The 21,070-nt window shown below is 44.9% G+C and overlaps 1 protein-coding gene across 1 annotated transcript in view; it reads right to left on the reverse strand.

Moving 5' to 3' along the window:
* Positions 1 to 11,750: 11,750 nt before the first annotated feature.
* The window catches only part of mblac2 (metallo-beta-lactamase domain containing 2), a 39,639-nt gene continuing 30,319 nt past the window's right edge, over positions 11,751 to 21,070 (reverse strand). The window contains exon 2 of the mRNA XM_072516251.1: positions 11,751 to 14,714. Within this exon, the coding sequence (XP_072372352.1) occupies positions 14,338 to 14,714 (377 nt within the window). The 3' untranslated portion in view covers positions 11,751 to 14,337. The remainder of the gene's footprint in view (positions 14,715 to 21,070) is intronic.

The raw sequence follows: 21,070 nt of genomic DNA on the forward strand, positions 1-21,070 counted from the left end.
GAAGGATTTGAAGGAGCGAGAGACCGATAATCAGTTGGGTCTTCCATCACAGAACTTCAAATCCCCCAAACCTCACCCACTCCTACCATGACTGTCTCGTCTTCTCTCAGAGTGCCATCCAGTGAGCCAGTTGTGCTGGCAACATTCACTCTGTACACTCTCTCCTGCCTAGATCAGGAGCCCCTAGACACAAGATTTATGCCAGGATCATACTCAGTTGTCGTCCACTCATGCAATAGTTATCTTTTGGCCCTAAGAGGGTCATCTCGGTGAACCCCTCCTCTTAACTGTTTGGGGCCAGTTCAGCTAAGTTGGCTAAATAGCTGGTTCATGACGCAGAGCAAAGTCAGCAGCGCAGGTTCAATTCTTGTACCAGCTGAGGTTATTCATGAAGGCCTTCTCAACCTTGCCCTGGTGATCCTCCGGTTCAATCACTACCAGTCAGCTCTCCCCCTCAAAGGGGAAGCAGCCAATTGTCATCTGGCACTATAGCAACTTCACCTTACCTTACTGTTTGATTGTTGGCAGCTTCCTCTATGGAGTACAGACACGCTGTTCAAGCATCAAAGGTTGCAGGACATCAGTCCACAAATCATCCTCTTAGACAGGCCACCCATTCCTTGGAAGCACTTGAAAGTTCAGGGACTGTGAAGTATTTTTGCAATGAACAAGGCTGATCCCTCCTTTGAGATAACATCCGTCAAGCTAGAGGATGCTCACAGTCAATAGGGTGTGAAATGGAATGTGAACACCGAAGTACAAAGGTAAAAAGGAAGGCAGACTGCAACATTGAAAACACAGCCTATTGGAATTTCAAGGGGGGTAAAATGGACTATCGTAAGATAAGTTGTAGCATGGCTCTGCCGTGTGAGAGTTTGGTAGGACAGACAGGCTGCAACTGTGGTTGGCCCTGCTATGGGTCTCCACAATATTTAAAGATAGCTTGGATGTCTTACAAACGCTAAACCCCAGCCCAGCCCAGGAGCTTGCACCCTCCAACCCCCCAATCAGCTCCGGTGCACTTGGGCTGCATGCCAGTAAATGGAATGGACTACTCTCCTCTTCACTTCCCCACAGTATCCATTGCGCCAGGTTCTTGTTTTTGTAGAGGAGTACTAAATGATGTCCGCCTAACGTCTTGCTGGAGGGGGGGGGGGTAATTTAGATTTGTCACGGGTGCCGAGGTACAGTGAAAAGTATTGTTCTGCATGCAGTTCAGGCAGATTGTCCCATACATGAAAAACATAGAATACGATGTAAATATATAGACATCGGGTGAAGTACTACTCAGTAGAGAAGATGCGTGGTGAAATCAGTTTACTCCATAAGAGGGTCATTCGGGGGTCTGGGAGCAGCGGCAAAGAAGCTGTTTTAGAATCTGTTAGTGCGTATTCTCAGACTTTTGTATCTCCAGCCCGATGGAAGGGAGAATAACCCGGGTGGTAGGGGTCTTTGCTTATGCTGGCCGTTTTCCCAAGGCAGTGGGAGGTGTAGACAGAGTCAGTGGGTGAGAGGTGGATTTGTGTGATGGACTGGACTGTGTGCATAACTCTGTATTTTCTTGAACCGTGCAGCTGCCATATCAGGCGGTGATGCAGCCAGATAGGATGCTTTCTAAGGTGCATCTGTAAAAATTTGTCAGAGTCAATGTGAGCATGCCGAATTTCCTTAGTTTCCTGAGGAAGTATAGGCACTGTGTGCTTTCTTGGTTGTAGTGTCGATGTGGGTGGACCAGGACAGATTGTTGTTGATGTGCACACCTAGGAATTGAAGCTGTCAACCATCTCCACCTCGGCACCATTGATGCAGACAGGGGTGTGTACGATACTTCGCTTCCTGAAGTCAATGGCCAACTCCTTAGTTTGAGGGAGAGATTGTTGTTGTTACACCATACCACTAGTTTCTCTATCTCCCTCGTGTATTCTTAATCATTGTTGTTCAAGATCCAACCCACTACAGTCCTGTCATCAGCAAATATGTAGATGGAGTTGGAGTCAAATTTTGCCACAGTCGTGTGTATGGGGAGTGTGGTAGGGGGCTAAATATGCAGCTTTGCGGGTTCCCAGTATTGAGGACTATCATGGACAAGGGGTTGTTGTTTATTCTTACTGATTGTGGTCTATTGGTCAGAAAGTCGAGGATCAAGTTGCATAGGGAGGAGCCAAATCCTAGGTTTTAGAGTTTTGATATGAGCTTGGCTGGGATTATTGTGTTTAAGGCCGAACTGTAGTCAATGAATAGGATTCTAACATAGGAGTCCTTGTTGTCAAGATGCTCCAGGGATGAATGTAGGGCCAGGGAGATAGCATCTGATGTGTGGCAGTATGCGAATTGCAGTGGATCAAGGCATTCTGAGAGTATGGAGTTGATGTGTCTCATGACCAATTTCTCGAAGCACTTCAAAATGATAGATGTCAAAGCCACCTGATGGTAGTCGTTGAGGCACGTTGCTTGGTTCTTCTTTGGCACCAGTAGGTGATCTTCGTGAAGCAGGTGGGAACCTCAGAATGGAGTAGGAAGAGGTTGAAGATCATCATGAACACTCCAGCCAGTTGGTTTGCGCAGGATCGGAGTGCATGACCAAGGACTCCGCTAGACCCGTTGCTTTCTGAGTGTTCACTTTCAAGAAGGCCGATCTGATTTTGGAGGCTATGACGGAAGGGATTGGTGTGTCTGAGGCTGCTGGGGCATTGACAACCGTTCGTTGGGTTCCTGCTTGAAATGAGCATAGACTGCATTGAGTTCATTGGGGAGGGGTGTACTGTTGCTGGAGATTCTTCTCGGCTTTGCATTGTAGCCCATAATGCTGTTTAAGTCTTGCCACAACTGACAAGAGTCCGTGTTGTTCATCGCTGGCTCTAGCTTAGTCTGGTATTGTCTCTTGGCATCCCTAATGGCTTTGCGGAGGTCGAACCTAGAGTTCTCGTATAGAAACATAGAAAATATGTGCATGAATAGGCCATTTGGCCCTTCGAGCCTGCACCAAAAATTAATATGATCATCGTTGATCATGCAAATTCAGTATCCCACTCCCGCTTTCTCGACATACCCCTTGATCCTTTTAGCCGTAAGGGCATTATCCAGCTCCCTCTTGAATATATCCAATGAACAACAATTCTCTGAGAGAAGAAGATCAAGGATCTTAGGGCAGGAAAGGTGTTAAAGCTTATTCAGGTGCCAAACCTCACACTGCCTCCACAATTGTTGTCCTTCCCTCCCCTCCACTAAATCAATTTCTTCAAAATCCTTCCAGAAGAAGAGTGCAGAACTCTAGGGAGAAGCAGAAAGCTGTGAACTGTCCCTCCAATGACATGCACTTTAATGGCCACTGGCCATGCGTGCCTACCTACCTAAACCACAGGGGAAGGAGGTCTTGATCCAGGATGTTGCAGATGTCAGCAACAACCTGACATGAAAACCTGAGTCTCCTGATTAAGCACAGAATTTGAAAGAACTGACTCTGACATAGACCCTGTTTTTGGAATCTTGCCTCCTCCCAGCAGGATTGTTACGTCCATCACCTCTGCCCTGTTGAGCATCATGTGGCTGGGTTTGCTCATGCTGCTATTGGTGTTGCTGCTCCCCCTGTTCCTCACCAGAGGTTCAAGGTGGAGCTGTATTAACTGCTCCCTTCCTGTGGTGAAGCCTGACAGCAGGGAAGTTATCAAGGTAACTAAAGACAGGTAAACGGACTTCAAGAAGTTGGAAATTACCTGTCAAGCAGTGAAAACACACTTTCAGAAGTGCCATGAGCACCTGCCATTCACATGGGCAGGGCTGCAGCTCTTCAGTCTTCAGACTGGCTGAAAGAAGTAGAATGTCTATCTTATCATTGGGATGCATCAGTCTAATTAATTTTGGGAAAACCCTCACTTTCAAAGAACTGTGGAAAGCAAGCCCACATGTTCTGAACCTGAATGATTCCTATCGTTCTTCATTTGTATCTCGCCCTCGAACCCAGGTTGTTGACATCTAAATGCAAGCCAGAATCAGGAAAAGAAACATAACTAATCCCCAAAAAGGACTAGGGGACAAACAGGTGTCTAGGAAGTGCTGCATTACTTGCAGAATGAATAGAATATTTACAACTGATCAGCTTACAAGGGAGCTAAACTTCATTCAGATATCCTGTGCAGAATACAGGAAACAGGATAAGAATGGAAGAGACACTTGTATGGGAATGGAGATTTAATTTAATATATAGTCTTCCAAAAGACTGGCAGTGTGAATAGTGCAATCTTCTGGAGAAATGAAGGTGACTCTGTTGCAGGCGTGTTTGGGACACATATAGCATGCCCATAACGACCATTATCACAATCATGGTATACAATCATATATTCCAACTAAACAGTTAGGTTATCAATCAGATACAGCAAAATCCAGAGCCACATAATTCAGCTCAACTGTTTGGATCTAGCACCCGTGAATAACAAACTATTGATCAATTTGCCCAAGCATAACCAGTCTTTGTCACTCTCGGTAACAGTTTTAGTTTTGGAGAAAATAACGATTCTCTAAATAAAAGGATCGCTGTCTTTATCAAATTAGTTGGTATTCTTCTGCGGCACCCAAGATCAAACTGGCAGCACTCAACAGCAGGATTGCCCAGGAAGCATGGTTTGTAAGGCCAATAAGTGATTAACCAGAATCACCTCTTGCTTTAGTGTAGCATCTGGACTACCTCAGTGTTGATCATCCACTGGTCAGGGTGGATTATAGAAAAAGTGATTCTTATTTTTCCACTCCAGCTACATGATACCAGGAATCTCATTTCTTGGTTCAGAAATCAATGGGAAGCAATAGATGCAATCTTACCCATCTTGCCAGTGGGAGGTCAAAACAGGTTTGGCACCTGTTTGACTCAGGAATGCATTTTGCCCTAGCTGTTATTTTTCCACTCCAGCTACAATGGATACCAGGAATCTCACTTCTTGGTTCAGAAATCAAAGGGAAGCAATAGATGCAATCTTACCCAAGTTTTGCCAGTGGGGAGATCATACCAGGTTGGGAACCTGTTTGATTCAGGAATGCATTTGCCCTGGCTGTTTAACTCAGCCATTGCATTGGCATCTGCTTCAGCATTTGCCAGCCAATGAGAGAGGGTGGGCAGGATGCTGTGCTGAATCTGTCAAATGAAGGATTTCTCAGATGACCTAGCTATGCTAGGTCATAGCTGACATCTGCAGCATCTGGACATGTTTTAGTATGGCTGAACTGGACATTGATTCCTGAAGTTTCAGCAAGCACAAGAATGGAAAGGAAAACTGTGAGGCTACTCCCCGGATATCGTGTACTAAGCTGAAGGCCTGACTGCTAGTTTTGAGGAACTGCAATAAGGTGATATTTGCCAACCATAAGAGCAAGAGGACAGCCTATCAAAGCAACCAGGAGTCGATGCAGGTGTCCCAGGAATTGAGCAGCACGGGTATAGTCCCTAAAACCTGGAGATAGTGCCTGAAGGGGTTCAAGGACTTGAGGAGGGCGGGATCAGTTTTTAACAAATCTGCATATTAGAGCGAGGCAGTAAGCCTTATTCTAATGTGCAGATTCCCAATGTACCTGAGGCTTTGGTATTCGATCCCTTCCCTCGGGGACCACGGGCGTGGGCCACAAACGGTGACCAGACGGAACGGCACTTGTGATGGTCTCCAAGAGGTTTGGAGGCTCCCAGTTGCATGCCCTTTGGGCAGGATGGTGCCCTGGCACTGCTGGTGCCACATGGACATACTGGCAGTGCCACCTGGATGCCAGCCTGGCACTGCTCAGTTGGCACTGCCAGGGTGCCAGTGCCAAGCTGGTAATTTTTTGCACTTGCGTGATTGGGCCAGGGTTGTGCGTCGGGGGCTGGGGACGGGGATTTTTTTCTTTGGCCTCCTCGGGATCATTTAAAAATGGCGTCCCGATCTTTTGCTACAACGGGAAGTTCCAGCGAGCAGAGCATCCCATCGCAAAAAATTAGGGTTATGTGCAGCCTTAGCCGCGCGTTCCCCAGTCGCTTTGAATAGCCACGTGTTTCTCAGCACTGTGAGTGCCGAGAAACATGCGGCTAAGCGCGTCCACTTAGGAATCTTGTTCCCTTTTGAGAAGTTTGTGCCAATAGAGTTTGAAAGAGATGACTCTGAATGTAGACCCTGTTTTTGGGGTCTCTCCTCTCCCAGCAGGATCTTTATGTCAATCACTTCTGTCCTGTGGAGAAGGCAGCTGGTGCTGCTGCTGTTAGATTTGCTTTTGGTGCTGCTGGTCACCTTGTTCCTCATTAGACGTTCAAAGTAGAGCTGCATAAGCTGCCCATCTGCTGTGATGAAGGCTGACAGCAGGAAAGTGCAGATCAAGGTGACTGAAATTCCAGACAGGTAAACTGATATTTGGAAATCACCTGTCAAGCAGTGAAACTGACAAGCTCCAGCTAATCCCTGCAAGGCTGTTATTCACAGCATTTCATCTGGGTTTTGCTGTTTGCTGACTTCCTAGCCTGACAGATTCACTGAACAAGTATTTTCCCCACTATTCTCTCACAGTGCTGTTCCTACCAAGTTCCACTCTGAAGGTGAAAATCTAAAGAAGAGAGTCTCTCTGGTTATTGCCTCCATGTTTAAGCGTGAAATGGGCTGCTTAATGACCACTTTCACCCACCTCTGCCATCTTGGTCTCCACCATTAGGTGGGCCCTGGTACAAGTATGTAGAGGCTTCTCAGAATCAAGCCAAAGACTCCTGCTTTAGCATCAACTGACTTTGAGATGGTCATGCATAATCTGTGCAGAATGAGTTCCCCTAAGCATCACCTGCTGCTGTTCTTCATAAGGGAGAACCATTGCCTCTCTTGTGACACTAACCCAGCCCCAGAACATTGGCATTAGCACATCCTGAGGTCTTGACCCTGCTCAGTGTACTAGAGTGTCCCTCACCTTGAGATGTCCCCATTCATTCACAAGGTGGACACCCAGTTGTTATCTGTCAGACATGACTGTATGGTGGAGTCCAAACATGTGCCATTGCAGGTAGCACTAAGCAATGCAAAACTGAGCCTGAAGCGGGAGCAGAGTGGGTTATTGATACTGAGGCTGGATATGAAACATCCAGCTTAGGTGGGGAGATTTACAATTAACAATAGAAATAAATATCAGAATAAAGCCTTGCAGAGATAGTAATGAAGAATATCTCAATGACTTTAGCATCGAGAACACAACCCACAGACAATATGCAGCCTCTGTGAAACGTTGAAGTCGGAGTATCAAGTTTCACTACTTTGAATATTTATCCAACTTGTCCTTTAAAATGCATTGGTCTTTGCATCAATTATTCTCACAAGGCATTTAGAAAGATAGGTAGGGAGGGTAATTGCTGAACATCAATTAAAAAATAAATGCTGTATAGCTGGCACTCAGAAATGGATGGGACATAGATGAATGACACAAGGAAGTTGCGTCCTTCCTCCCTTTCTGGCATCTCCACTAGCATTGATTGGTTTTTGGTTGAGATTTGCTCCCGCTTGAATCATTTGCCTTTGTTGTCTTGTATTACTTGGGTCGAAGGGTAGTTTGATAAATACTCAATTTCCTCTCACTGATCCTGACACCATCTATGCACCTGTGGCAGAAGAAATTATGCACAGAAAATACCGGTTTGCACAAGAACAACAGGTATTTTACAGCTCCTCTTATATTGTAAAAATATTTAACCCATAAATACTGAATACAGATTCTGGGTGCAAAATTGATTGGCCTATTTTGTTCATTCTAATGTTACTGGTGTCAGCCTAGTATTAAACGAGGAAAGCTCCACCACTACTGGAGTTGGGCAACTGGCAATTTCTTCAAAGCATTTTCCAGTTTCTGTCTTAATGGCCTCTAGTTCTAACCATCGTGAGAAGAAATTCTTCAACTCTCCATAATTCATTTTTAACTTGAGCTATCGGTCCTGGTGGGTAACTAAGAAGCTGATTATTCACTTCTTCACTTTCCAGCTACAACTGGATAGGCTGGGTTGTTTTCCTTGGAGCAGAGAAGGCTGAGGGAGGGACCTGATTGAGGTGTATAAAATTATGAGGGACATAGATAGGAAGAAACCTTTCCCCTTAGCAGAAGGTCATCAACTAGCGGGCATAGATTAGCAGAAGGTCATCAACTAGCAGGCATAGATTTAAGGTAGCGGGCAGGAAGTTTATAGATGTGATGAAAAACGTTATCACCCAGAACGGTGGGAATCTGCCAGAAAGGGTGATAGAGGTAGGAACCCTCGCATCATTTAAGTATTTAGAAGAAGCTTGAAATTCCATAGCAGACAAGGCTACGGACCAAGTGCTGGAAAATGGGATTAGAGCAAATAGGTGCTTGATGGCCAACGTGGACACAATGGGCCGAAGGGCCTCTTTTCGGGTTGTAAAAACTCTGACAATAGTGACCTTACCCAATGACTACATCCATATAATTTACAGAAAATCTCTGGGCTACAATCGGGAGCAGAAATCATGGCTACATTTTCTTCACTGTCATCTGGGGGCATCTTGATTGAAACCAAATCAGTATCTGGGAAAGCCAATTAATCGCTTCACCTCAAAGCTTGGGGGGGGGGGGGGGGGGGGGGGAGGGCAGGAGGGTGGAAGGGCTATTCAGAGAGGTGAGTGAACAACTGCTGTGTAACATACATAAAATTCAAATTTAGGCACTGAAATAAGCATTAGGTAGCCGGATTAAAAGATAATGGGAAAACACTGACTCATCAGGATCACATAGTAGATGAATCCTTCAAGACATATGGCAATGTCTGATTACTGTGAAGAAAGCAAAAGATAGGTTAGGTTGTATGGAAAAAAAAAAGAACATAAGAGATGCTACTCTACTGCAGAGAGCTCTAGGGTATTGTGTGCAATTCTGGAGCTTTCATTAAAGGAAGGATAGCAACCAAGTTGAGTAAAGCATAGAGAAAAGCTCCTGGGGATGATAAGGGAACTGGAACTAAAACAAGAACAGACTCGCTACTGGAGAAAAAGGGATATTATGGAGGGATTCAAATTAAAAATTCTCAGGGATGCAATGGATCAGTCAGGGTTAGGTCATGTTTAGGTTTCACAAGGAGCATTTTCCCCCACTATTCTTTCATGGGATGCAGATGCCATTGGGAAGGCCAGCACTTGTTGCCCATCCCTAGTTTCCCTTGAACTGAGTGGCTTTCTAGGCCATTTCAGTGGGGCAGTTAATAGTCAACCAGATTGTTGTGGGTCTGGAGTCACATGTAAGTCAGACCAGGTAGAGATTGCACATTTCCTTCCCTGAGGAAATTAGTGAACCAGCTAGGTCTTTACAACAATAGAAGACAGTTTAATGGGGCTCAGTATTACCATTGGGATGGAGGGGTTTGGCAACTTCCCATTTCACACCAGTCGACACTATACCTATAACATGCTGTGGGTGGGTTAAATTCAATGACACTGGGACAACGTCTCACCTGGTCAATCTGTTAGGCTGGCAGCACCAAGATCGTATTTGTGAGTGCTACCAGGACTGCAGCCTATCCCAAGAAAAAAGGTCCCATGGATCAAGGAGTAAGACACAGTCAAAGTATTGGACAGGGAGGGTTCGGCTGGCTTAGGGTGGGCTTTGGAGAGCAGGCAGGTAGGAAGAACGGGCCCTCAAACATAGTACACACTTCTTCCCTTCCCAGCCTTTTAAAAACATTTTTAATGAAAACAGCCTGCCCATTTCATGCTGACTGCCCACACCAATCATGTTATGGCATGGCCAAGATATTATTGGAGTTAATTGGCATGTTAACAAGCTCAATTTATCCTTGATGATTTCAATATGGCAGGCAGACCAATTTCAGCACCCATGTGTTATGGGAGAGAGCTTGGAGGTAGGGAGGAAGGTATGGCAACTCCCATTTTACATGCCGTGCAACTCCCATTTTACATGCCAACAGGGGGCACGTATAATCCAGCCAATGGTCACGATTACAGAGACTAGTTTTTATTCCAGATTTATTAACTGAATTTAAGTTCCACCAGGTGCCATGGTGGGATTTGAACCCATGGCCCCAGAGCATTAGCCTGGGTCTCTGAATTACCAGTCTAGTGGTACTACCACTATGTAACCATCTCTCCTACAATTACTCCAATTCTTATTCCAATCAAGAAAACATTTAACAAGGTGAGATTAAATATAGGTGTTAAACTGTTTTATTTCAGTTAGCAAATATGCAAGACAACGGTTATGATTGAATTAGTGAATCAATCAGTATACAGTTCGCAATAAATACAATTTAACTTCCAAGTAATAATACAAAATAACATTTTATATTCACTTGCTTAAAGAAAACGTCATACTACACCCCTGCAATCTTAACATTTTGAACCTGCCAAAAACATGCCTTAAGAACGGTGTTTCAAAATGTTGTATTTATTCCCACTTTAATATTTTGTTCCCATCGAGAAGGGAGGCCAATCAATACAATACCACTTTTGCCAAGCACCGGGGACAAAGGGCCCTCCTTGTTGTGAAGTATTTAGCAATTACTGAGACGGACTAACAAGTTGTTTGTTTTCATTCTTCGAGAATATTAAGAAGCTTACGTCATTAGCATTTTAATTATCCTTAAAACTTTTTACAAATTTGTGCAAATAGTTTGTTTCAGAAACCTCAACACAAATATATTTTGTGGAAAAATGTTGAAAGAAATCCCAATGCATGACAGAGGTATTTGATTTGGTTCAAGATAGCAAAACAATGAGAAATCAGTATAAGATGAAAAAGAGTAGATTCAAACAAGTTGCAAGAAAACATTACTTCAGGGTAAAAATAGAAAGTGCTGGAAATACTCAGCACAATTGGCAGCATCTGTGGAGAGAGAAACCCACTCAGTCAGGAGTGGGGTGTAGTCAGGGAGTCCTGTGGGAAATCAGGGTGTGGGGGTGTACTCCAGAGAGTACACCCCCATGGTCAGGGGGCATCTATTGGTGGTCGGAAGGGTAGACAGGGTATCGGGAGGGCTGTTGGTGGAAGGGTGTAGTTGGAGGGGTATCCCCTGGACCATGGGGGTTGGGTGCAGGGTGGGGGAAGTGCAGCATCCCATGAGAGGTCAGTGCTATAGTTACCCAGAAGCAAGAAGTGGTTTCAATTCTTCCAACACTTCCTGGGTACCTTACATAGCAGTCAGAACCAACCAAAGTTTGGGATTGACATCATATTATTGCTCCCAGTGCCGGGCAATTGCCCATCAGAATTTTGAACTTCCTGAACAATTGCTGTGCAATTCGTACCTGGGATCTTCTGCATCCTTGGTGTACAGCACCCCCCACCCCCGCCCAGAAACACTGTCTCGGAACTTGGAAGCTACGAGCTACGGCCAATGTTTAGAGTTGAATATTGACAAATATATGATTCAATGACCATTTATTTTAACCAGTTTAGCCAAGGGGCACAGCATTTTTACGGAGAAACCATTTCTCTTATTAGTTGAAGGAATACTGATGCAACACGTTAAATCTTTGACTGATGTTCACATGCCCAAAGTATACTGTTGATCTTTTGATTGCAATTTTAAAATCCTGATCTGACATACATACAGGATTATGAAGGACTGAGAAATTATTCATATCTCACAAATAGTCTGAACTGGTAACTCATGAGTAAAGATGAATGTGAATTATAGTAATCACATGATTGATAAATAGATTCCAGATTCTGTGATTTTTCAGATTGTGTTCTGTTTATTCCAGCTTGGATAAAGAGATTCTGAAATGCTAGATAAAAAACATTAATTTTCAACAAGAAAATTACATACAAATTGCAGAACACTATCATTTTACTCACAATATGTTTGTTTCCAATTGTATCATTTGTAGGATATATAAAAGTTGAAGAAATAAAGAGAGAAATATAAATATTTAATTTCTATGGATTGTTTTTGCATCTAATTTCAAAATCTAGTCATGAATTACATTCTTTCCCACTGCCTCAAAATTGCAATACTTCAAACATCTCCCAGTATTCATTTTTAGGTCGGCATCTTGGTTTTTAAAAACATATTTGGCACCATCCACTCAGCTCACCAAAAAAAACAGTGAAGAATATTGCATAGCAGAATATTTGCAAAATTTAGACTGGTTATGCAAATAGGAAAATACTTAAAGTAAATTTAACACTGAGAATATGCAACTATAAAAAAGCACACATGTAAATAATGAATAGAACTGACACAGACTTGGCAAGACAACTGGAAACAGGATGCAGTTCACTTCAAATCTCCTACGAATAGGGAAAAACAATTAAAATGTGAAAACAAATGAAAAATGTATCGAGAACAGAAGTTAGCAAGTATGGAAAGATATTTGCAAGATACTATTCCAAATTTCAGTGAAACTTTGCTTTGATGGATGGGAAAATTGGAATCATTGCCTGGGAATTAAAGAGGATGAAGTAGTCTGATAAAATTTTATTAGACACTGCATGGAGCATAACTCCAGTTTTTGTCAATTAAACTTTAACTAGAGTATGGACAATCAGTTGCATCTCCTGGGCACTTTACAAACCGAAGCAGAGCTAATTTAAGTGTTCTTGGAGAGTTCAAACACTCATTTACTGAACATTTACTAGCCAGAAGCAGAGCTCCATGTGAAGATAAATGCACACCCACAGGGTGTATTTTCCCAGACCATAGCCTAGTAGTGTGCAGAAGTGCTGTCAGATTCAGAATTATAAATTGCAGCCTTGTATCCATGTTCCAGAGGTGCACTTGCATTATAAAAGCTGTCATTAGATTTAATTCTTACAATGACTACTAGACATTTGTTATTCACCACAGTGTATGGCGCAGACTATACCCTTTACACTTATTTTATAATGAAGCCCCTGTAATGAGAACATGCCCTTCTTATTTTCCAACAGTCATGTAGTACTTGAGTGTAAGTCTGTCACCACCATAAGTCCAAAGATGTGCAGGTTAGGTGGATTGGCCATGATAAATTGCCCTTAGTGTCCAAAATTGCCCTTAGTGTTGGGTGGGGTTACTGGGTTATGGGGGTCGGGTGGAGGTGTTGACCTTGGGTAGGGTGCTCTTTCCAAGAGCCGGTGCAGTCCCGATGGGCCGAATGGCCTCCTTCTGCACTGTAAATTCTATGTTATGTTAATGACAGCACTATTGCTGCAACGCCTCACCAAAAAGGACCAGTTCAAAATTTACACCAAATATAGCTCAGCGAACTGCAAATCCACAGATTCTGTCAATCCTGTCGGATGAAACTATGGTCAACCAGGGAATCTACTGAACACATTATGGTAAGACAGACAGACACTTCACTTGTCAAAGTCAATGGTTAAGGGGAATAGCCTGAACAGATAAATCCACATTTTTGAATTTTGGTTAAGTAAATTGTGAGAAAACAGTAGCAAAGAACATTTAAAAAGTGGAAAAATAGATTTAGAACAGATCAAGGAAAAAATATTTACTCAGTAAATGATGTAAGGATTAATATACCAGATGAATAAGATTCAATAGCAGAAAGAACTTGTTTAATTTTTGTGTTCTTATTTTCCTTTATAAAATTATTTACCCAATTGCTGTTGTTAGAAAAGGGGCCTGCCTACCTGCTGACTAAGCTGGATGCACCATGTCATTCATTATTGCTGTTTATCATACAAGATTATTCTTTGTATGCTACCTAACCAATTGAGACATTCACAGGGAAGGATCGTTTGACTGGAACCACAATTTTCATATTCCATTATCATATACTAAATGATCATCTTCAAATTTGTCTTGGCATTAGTATAAAGCCAACGGAGATTTTCCTTCCCCACTCGAGGGGCATTGTTATGTGGATTGGGGGGGGGGGGGTGAGTGCAGAAATAATTAATAAAATCTAAGCAGGGATTTTGTGATATTAATTTACCGACAAAAGCTGGTACGTCACATTTCAGTTGATCTCCCAGCAGGGAACAACATTTCATCAGTCGAATAAGAATGGCATTGAAAGTACAGTGTTTACAATGAACTAATTTTCAGGACTGTCTTTGTTTAAATATAAAATTGATCTACAGTATTAATTTTGTAATTTAAGCTTTTGTTTAGTCAATTTTTGCTTCTATACTTCTGTAACAATGTAGTCACAATTTACTTTACCAAACTATTGTTTTGTTGAATTTTTGCTTCATGACATTACTCCTACTTATGCATAGTGAGTTACAAAACTGCCTCCTACAATTAACAAGTATGAGCCTTAACTATCTAAGATCAGAGCATCATTTGATTTATAAATACACTCCTTCCTCTTGCACCAATCTTATTTAAAGGGAACCTATAAGCTTAAATAATGCTAAACTTGATACATCTTATTGGTCTACTCATCTGCGATAATTCAACCATAGAGCCAGGCGTGTAATGCATCTTGCAGCACACGATAAGATTTTATGGCACACTCCAGCATTAGCAACGTAGCTTGAAGCCAGTCTATAAAGTCGTTCAGCATTGAAGGGATCAAAATGGCCGGGCAGCACTTGTTTCACAAGGTTATTGTCCACTAGAGTCATTAGGTGTTTGCAAGTTTGAATGTAGTCACTGATATTGCTGGAAGGGAGCCAGTCAACCATGGATCCATTGTATACTACATCTCCACTAAAAAGAATGCGGTTCTCCTGATCATGAAGGCAGATGCTACCTCTGGAGTGACCAGGCATGTGTAGAACAGTGAGCTGTCGGTTTCCAAGATTAATAATGTCACCTAACATGAAAAGCATAAAAGTCTCAAATCTCTCTTGGAATCCTTGCCAATTACATTTAACACAATGTAAATATTTGAACTTGTGTCCACATATGCAAGCGTACATGAAATCAGAAGTCATCTCTAATAATAAAGCATCTTGAATTTTACTGTGTATACACAATCATTTGCTCAATATTTTTGTGAAATGTATTGCTACTGCTGAAACGGATTAGCAAAACGTAATGTTTGGACTCTGCAAAATAGGCAGTAATGAATGAGCAGCCCATTTTACATCTGTGCTTGGATGGTTAAAATCCTGAATCAAGAGCGATGTAAAAGAGGCTGCCAATTTGCTATCAAATTTTAAACTAATGGACCACTCTTTGTAATCATAGCGCAGGAGATCTTTGACCCATCGTGTCCACAGCTCTTCGAAAGAGCCATTCAATTCATCCCCTGTTCTTTCCCCATATTCCCCTTCACATATTCATCGAATTCCTTTTAAACATTTTTATTGATTTTGTTTCCACCATTCTTTCAGGCAGTTCATTATAGACCATAAAAATTCACTGCCCTCAAACCAGCCACAGACAGAGCTTGAAAAACAGAAAAAGTAGCAAGAGTCAGTAGAGGAAAATACAGACCACAGACACGCAGAGCAAGACATGGCAGACCCAGAGGGATCACCAACGCAAATACCGACAACCCACCGTCAGGACAATGGTTGGAGCTCCTTACATAGGAGCTCCAAAAACACAAGGACTCCCATCAATTGGACTTCATGGCGCTGATGAGGTCAGCCATAGGATTCGCACTGGCCCCTTCAAAAAGGCGTTGGAACGAATGGAGCAGAGACTGGAGGTCTAGGAGGCGACAGTGCGGGAACTGGAGAAAGTGGCCACAGACCAGACTGATCGGATTGCCTCACCAGAGAGCACTTATGGGGAAGGTGGAAAACCAGGAGAACAGGTCCCGCCACCAGAACCTAAGGATTGTCGGGCTACCTGAGGGCACAGAGGGCAGAAACCCGACACAGTACTTCACCCTGATGCTAGTTTGGGGGGGGGGGGGGGGGGGAGGAAAGAGGTGGAGAAGCTTCACCAAACCCCCAGAGGTAGACGAGGCCCACAGGTTGCTCCGGCAAGGCCCAAAGCAGGAAAACTCCCAAGGGCGATTATCGCCAACCTCCACACAGCTGGACAAGGAGCAAATTCAGAACTGGGCAAGAAGGGCCTACACAAGATCACAGGCTATAAAGAAAGGCTAGGTGGAATATCTGGGGCTGGAGCATCCCTACCCAATGATCTGAACAAGTTTTATGCCCGCTTTGAGCAGTCAGCCAATGTATCAGTGCCACCCGCCCCCCAACAGCCCTGGACACACCCATACCCACTATTACAGCCTCAGAGGTAAGAGCTGCCTTCTTGAAAGTGAATCCGCGGAAAACGGCGGGCCCCAACGGAGTCCCTGGGCGGACACTCAGACCCTGGGCAGACGAGTGTATTCACAGATTTCTTCACCACCTCACTCCTCCGCTCTGAGGTCCCCACATCCTTCAAGAAGACCACCATAATACCAGTACCAAAGAAGAACAAGGTAGCCTGCCTCAACGACTACCGACCGGTGGCCCTCACGCCTGTTATCATGAAATGCTTCGAGCGGCTCGTCATGAGACGGATCACTGCCAGACGGTCTCGATCCACTGCAGTTTGCCTATCACCACAATCGGCCAACAGCAGATGCTATCTCCCTGGCTCTACAATCAACACTCAAACACCTTGACAAGGACTGCTGTTCATAGACTACAGCTCCGCCTTCAACACCATTATCTCAACATGACTAATAACCAAACTCTGCAATCTTGGACTTAACCCCTCACTGTGCAGCCGGATCCTCGACTTTCTCCCCAACTGACCGCAATTTGTCAGGAAGGCAACAGCACCTCCTCCACAATAGTCCTCAACACTAGAGCCCCGCAAGGATGTTTACTAAGTCCTCTACTGTACTCCCTATACACGCATGACTGTGTGGCAAGAATTAACTCCAACTCAATCTATAAGTTTGCGGATGATACGACTATGGTGGGCCATATCTCAAACAACAACGAATCAGACTACAGGAGGGAGATAAATCACTTGGTTGCATGGCGTACCGAAAACAACCTCTCTCTAAATGTTGGAAAGACCAAGGAACTGATCATCGACTTCAGGAAGCGTAGCACGACACACATTCCCGTCTGCATCAAATGCTCCGAAGTAGAAATGGTCGATAGCTTTACGTTCCTGGGGGTCACCACCACCAACAGTCTGTCCTGGTCCACTCACGTTGATGCAACAGTCAAGAAAGCCCAACAACGTCTCTACTTCCTACGGAAGCTAAAGAAATTTGGCATGTCTGCATCGATTCTCACAAATTTCTACAGATGTGTGTTAGAGAGCATTCTATCTGGCTGCATCACAGCTTGGTCGGTCCAAGATCGAAAGAAACTGCAGAGTGTGGTGAACTCAGCCCAACGCATCACACAAGCTTGCCACCTCCACATTGATTCTGTATACACCTCCCACTGCCTCATCCAGCAGAGGACAGTAGAGCGGAGCTGCTGATTAGCTTTTGCAGGGGAAATTTGTATACATCCGTGTGCTCACCCTAACTTGAAGGTATACCTCCGCAAGAGACCCTAGCTGTTCAAGTGAAGACAAGCATCCAGCAGAGGGCAGTAGAGCGGAGCTGCTCATTGGCTTTTGCGGGGGAAATTTGCATACGTCCATGTGCTCACCCTAACTTGAAGGTGGTTTGTGGAGGAGCTGTTGTCAAGTGACACTTAAACCCGAAACACTTCTTCAGTGTTTCCCTCCCTACCCCCTCCTCTAACCAAATGTAAAGATCACGAGGAAGGCTCGAGGGCAGGTAGAAGTCGAAAGAAGTTGAACCGTGACGTCACAGCCTGCAGGTAAGGGACTGACTGGTGACTGGTAAGTAGTTTTTCTTTTATTTTCCCTCAGGTGTTATCGTGTGGGGTGCAGAGGTTGCTGAGTGAGTGCTTGCTGAGAAGGGGAGTGAATAACAGATAAGCTCTTTCTTTCTTTTTCTTTTTTTATCTAGATGGGATGGCAGGGAAGGTAGTGCAATGTTCCTCTTGCAGAATGTTTGAGGTGAGGGACACCATCAGTGTCCCTGCTTATTTCATCTGTGGGAAGCGCGCCCATCTCCAGCGCCTTAGAAACTGGAGCTGGAGGAACTTCGGATCATTCGGGAGGCAGAGGTGGTCGATTTCGGCGGGAGAATCAGCTGGTGAGTCAGTTTCAGCGGGAGCATTGCGGAAGTGGCTGCTGGGAGGTAAGTCAACCTTTAAAAGCACTTGTCTTTGCAGGGGCAGGCCAGTCGATTTCGTCGTGAGAACAGCTGGTGAGTCAGTTTCAGCGGGAGCATTGCGGAAGGAGGTTGCTGGGAGGTAAGTCAACCTTTAAAAGCACTTGTCTTTGCAGGGGCAGGCCAGTCGATTTCGGCGTGAGAACAGCTGGTGAGTCAGTTTCAGCGGGAGCATTGCGGAAGGAGGTTGCTGGGAGGTAAGTCAACCTTTAAAAGCACTTGTCTTTGCAGGGGCAGGCCAGTCGATTTCGGCGTGAGAACAGCTGGTGAGTCAGTTTCAGCGGGAGCATTGCGGAAGGAGGTTGCTGGGAGGTAAGTCAACCTTTAAAAGCACTTGTCTTTGCAGGGGCAGGCCAGTCGATTTCGGTGTGAGAACAGCTGGTGAGTCAGTTTCAGCGGGAGCATTGCGGAAGGAGGTTGCTGGGAGGTAAGTCAACCTTTAAAAGCACTTGTCTTTGCAGGGGCAGGCCAGTCGATTTCGGCGTGAGAACAGCTGGTGAGTCAGTTTCAGCGGGAGCATTGCGGAAGGAGGTTGCCTGGAGGTAAGTCAACCTTTAAAAGCACTTGTCTTTGCAGGGGCAGGCCAGTCGATTTCGGCGGGAGAATCAGCTGGTGAGTCAGTTTCAGCGGGAGCATTGCGGAAGGAGGTCGCTGGGAGGTAAGTCAACCTTTAAAAGCACTTGTCTTTGCAGGGGCAGGCCAGTCGATTTCGGCGTGAGAACAGCTGGTGAGTCAGTTTCAGCGGGAGCATTGCGGAAGGAGGTTGCTGGGAGGTAAGTCAACCTTTAAAAGCACTTTTCTTTGCAGGGGCAGGCCAGTCGATTTCGGCGGGAGTGGAGCTGGCTGGTTAGTCAATTTCAGCAGGAGCTGAGAATTTTTCTTTTTTTTAAAATTAGTTTTTTAGGCGGGAACAGGAAGTCGACCCGCGGACGTCTGGGAAGACCCTCACCAATAAATTCTGGTGGAGAGGAAACCCGAGACACTACACGTGTAGTGTCTCCCACCCGCCCTCCTCCTCTAACCTAATAATAAAACCCATTGGTCTGAGGTAAGTACCATATTTTATTATATTATTATTATTTTTTATAAAAATTTAATTTAGTTGTTAGCCAGATCTTGGTAGAAAGTTAGAGGAATGGCAGGGAAGGGAGTGCAATGTTCCTCCTGCAGGATGTTTGAGGTGAGGGATGCAGTTAGTGTCCCTGCTGATTTTACCTGCAGGAAGTGCTGCCATCTCCAGCTCCTCCAAGACCGAGTTAGGGAACTGGAGCTGGAGTTGGAAGAACTTCGGATCATTCGGGAGGCAGAAGGGGTCATAGATAGCAGCTTCAGGGAATTAGTTACACCAAAGATTGGAGATAGGTGGGTAACTGTAAGAGGGACTGGGAAAAAGCAGTCAGTGCAGGGATCCCCTGCGGTCGTTCCCCTGAGAAACAAGTATGCCGCTTTGGATACTTGTGGGGGGGACGACTTACCAGGGGTAAGCCATGGGGTACAGGCCTCTGGCACGGAGTCTGACCCTGTTGCTCAGAAGGGAAGGGGGGAGAGGAGCAGAGCATTAGTAATTGGGGACTCTATAGTCAGGGGCACAGATAGGAGATTTTGTGGGAGCGTGAGAGACTCACGTTTGGTATGTTGCCTCCCAGGTACAAGGGTACATGATGTCTCGGATCGTGTTTTCCGGGTCCTTAGGGGGAGGGGGAGCAGCCTCAAGTCGTGGTCCACATTGGCACTAACGACATAGGTAGGAAAGGGGACAAGGATGTCAGGCAGGCTTTCAGGGAGCTAGGATGGAAGCTCAGAACTAGAACAAACAGAGTTGTTATCTCTGGGTTGTTGCCCGTGCCACGTGATAGTGAGATGAGGAATAGGGAGAGAGCGCATTTAAACACGTGGCTACAGGGATGGTGCAGGCGGGAGGGATTCAGATTTTTGGATAACTGGGGCTCTTTCTGGGGAAGGTGGGACCTCTACAGACAGGATGGTCTACATCTGAACCTGAGGGGCACAAATATCCTGGGGGGGGAGATTTGTCAGTGCTCTTTGGGTGGGTTTAAACTAATGCAGCAGGGGCATGGGAACCTGGATTGTAGTTTTAGGGTAAGTGAGAATGAGAGTATAGAGGTCAGGAGCACAGATTTGACGTCGCAGGAGGGGGCCAGTGTTCAGGTAGGTGGTTTGAAGTGTGTCTACTTCAATGCCAGGAGTATACGAAACAAGGTAGGGGAACTGGCAGCATGGGTTGGTACCTGGGACTTCGATGTTGTGGCCATTTCGGAGACATGGATAGAGCAGGGACAGGAATGGATGTTGCAGGTTCCGGGGTTTAGGTGTTTTAGTAAGCTCAGAGAAGGAGGCAAAAGAGGGGGAGGTGTGGCGCTGCTAGTCAAGAGCAGTATTACGGTGGCGGAGAGGATGCTAGATGGGGACTCTTCTTCCGAGGGAGTATGGGCTGAAGTTAGAAACAGGAAAGGAGCGAAAGTAACAGGGTAGTTATTATGGGAGACTTTAACTTTCCAAATATTGACTGGAAAAGATATAGTTCGAGTACAATAGATGGGTCGTTTTTTGTACAGTGTGTGCAGGAGGGTTTCCTGAAACAATATGTTGACAGGCCAACAAGAGGCGAGGCCACGTTGGATTTGGTTTTGGGTAATGAACCAGGCTAGGTGTTGGATTTGGAGGTAGGAGAGCACTTTGGGGACAGTGACCACAATTCGGTGACGTTTACGTTAATGATGGAAAGGGATAAGTATACACCGCAGGGCAAGAGTTATAGCTGGGGGAAGGGCAATTATGATGCCATTAGACGTGACTTGGGGGGGATAAGGTGGAGAAGTAGGCTGCAAGTGTTGGGCACACTGGATAAGTGGGGCTTGTTCAAGGATCAGCTACTGCGTGTTCTTGATAAGTATGTACCGGTCAGACAGGGAGGAAGGCGTCGAGCGAGGGAACCGTGGTTTACCAAGGAAGTGGAATCTCTTGTTAAGAGGAAGAAGGAGGCC

This window comes from Scyliorhinus torazame, chromosome 9 (genome assembly GCF_047496885.1).
Source record: "Scyliorhinus torazame isolate Kashiwa2021f chromosome 9, sScyTor2.1, whole genome shotgun sequence".
Taxonomy (NCBI): Eukaryota; Metazoa; Chordata; class Chondrichthyes; order Carcharhiniformes; family Scyliorhinidae; genus Scyliorhinus; species Scyliorhinus torazame.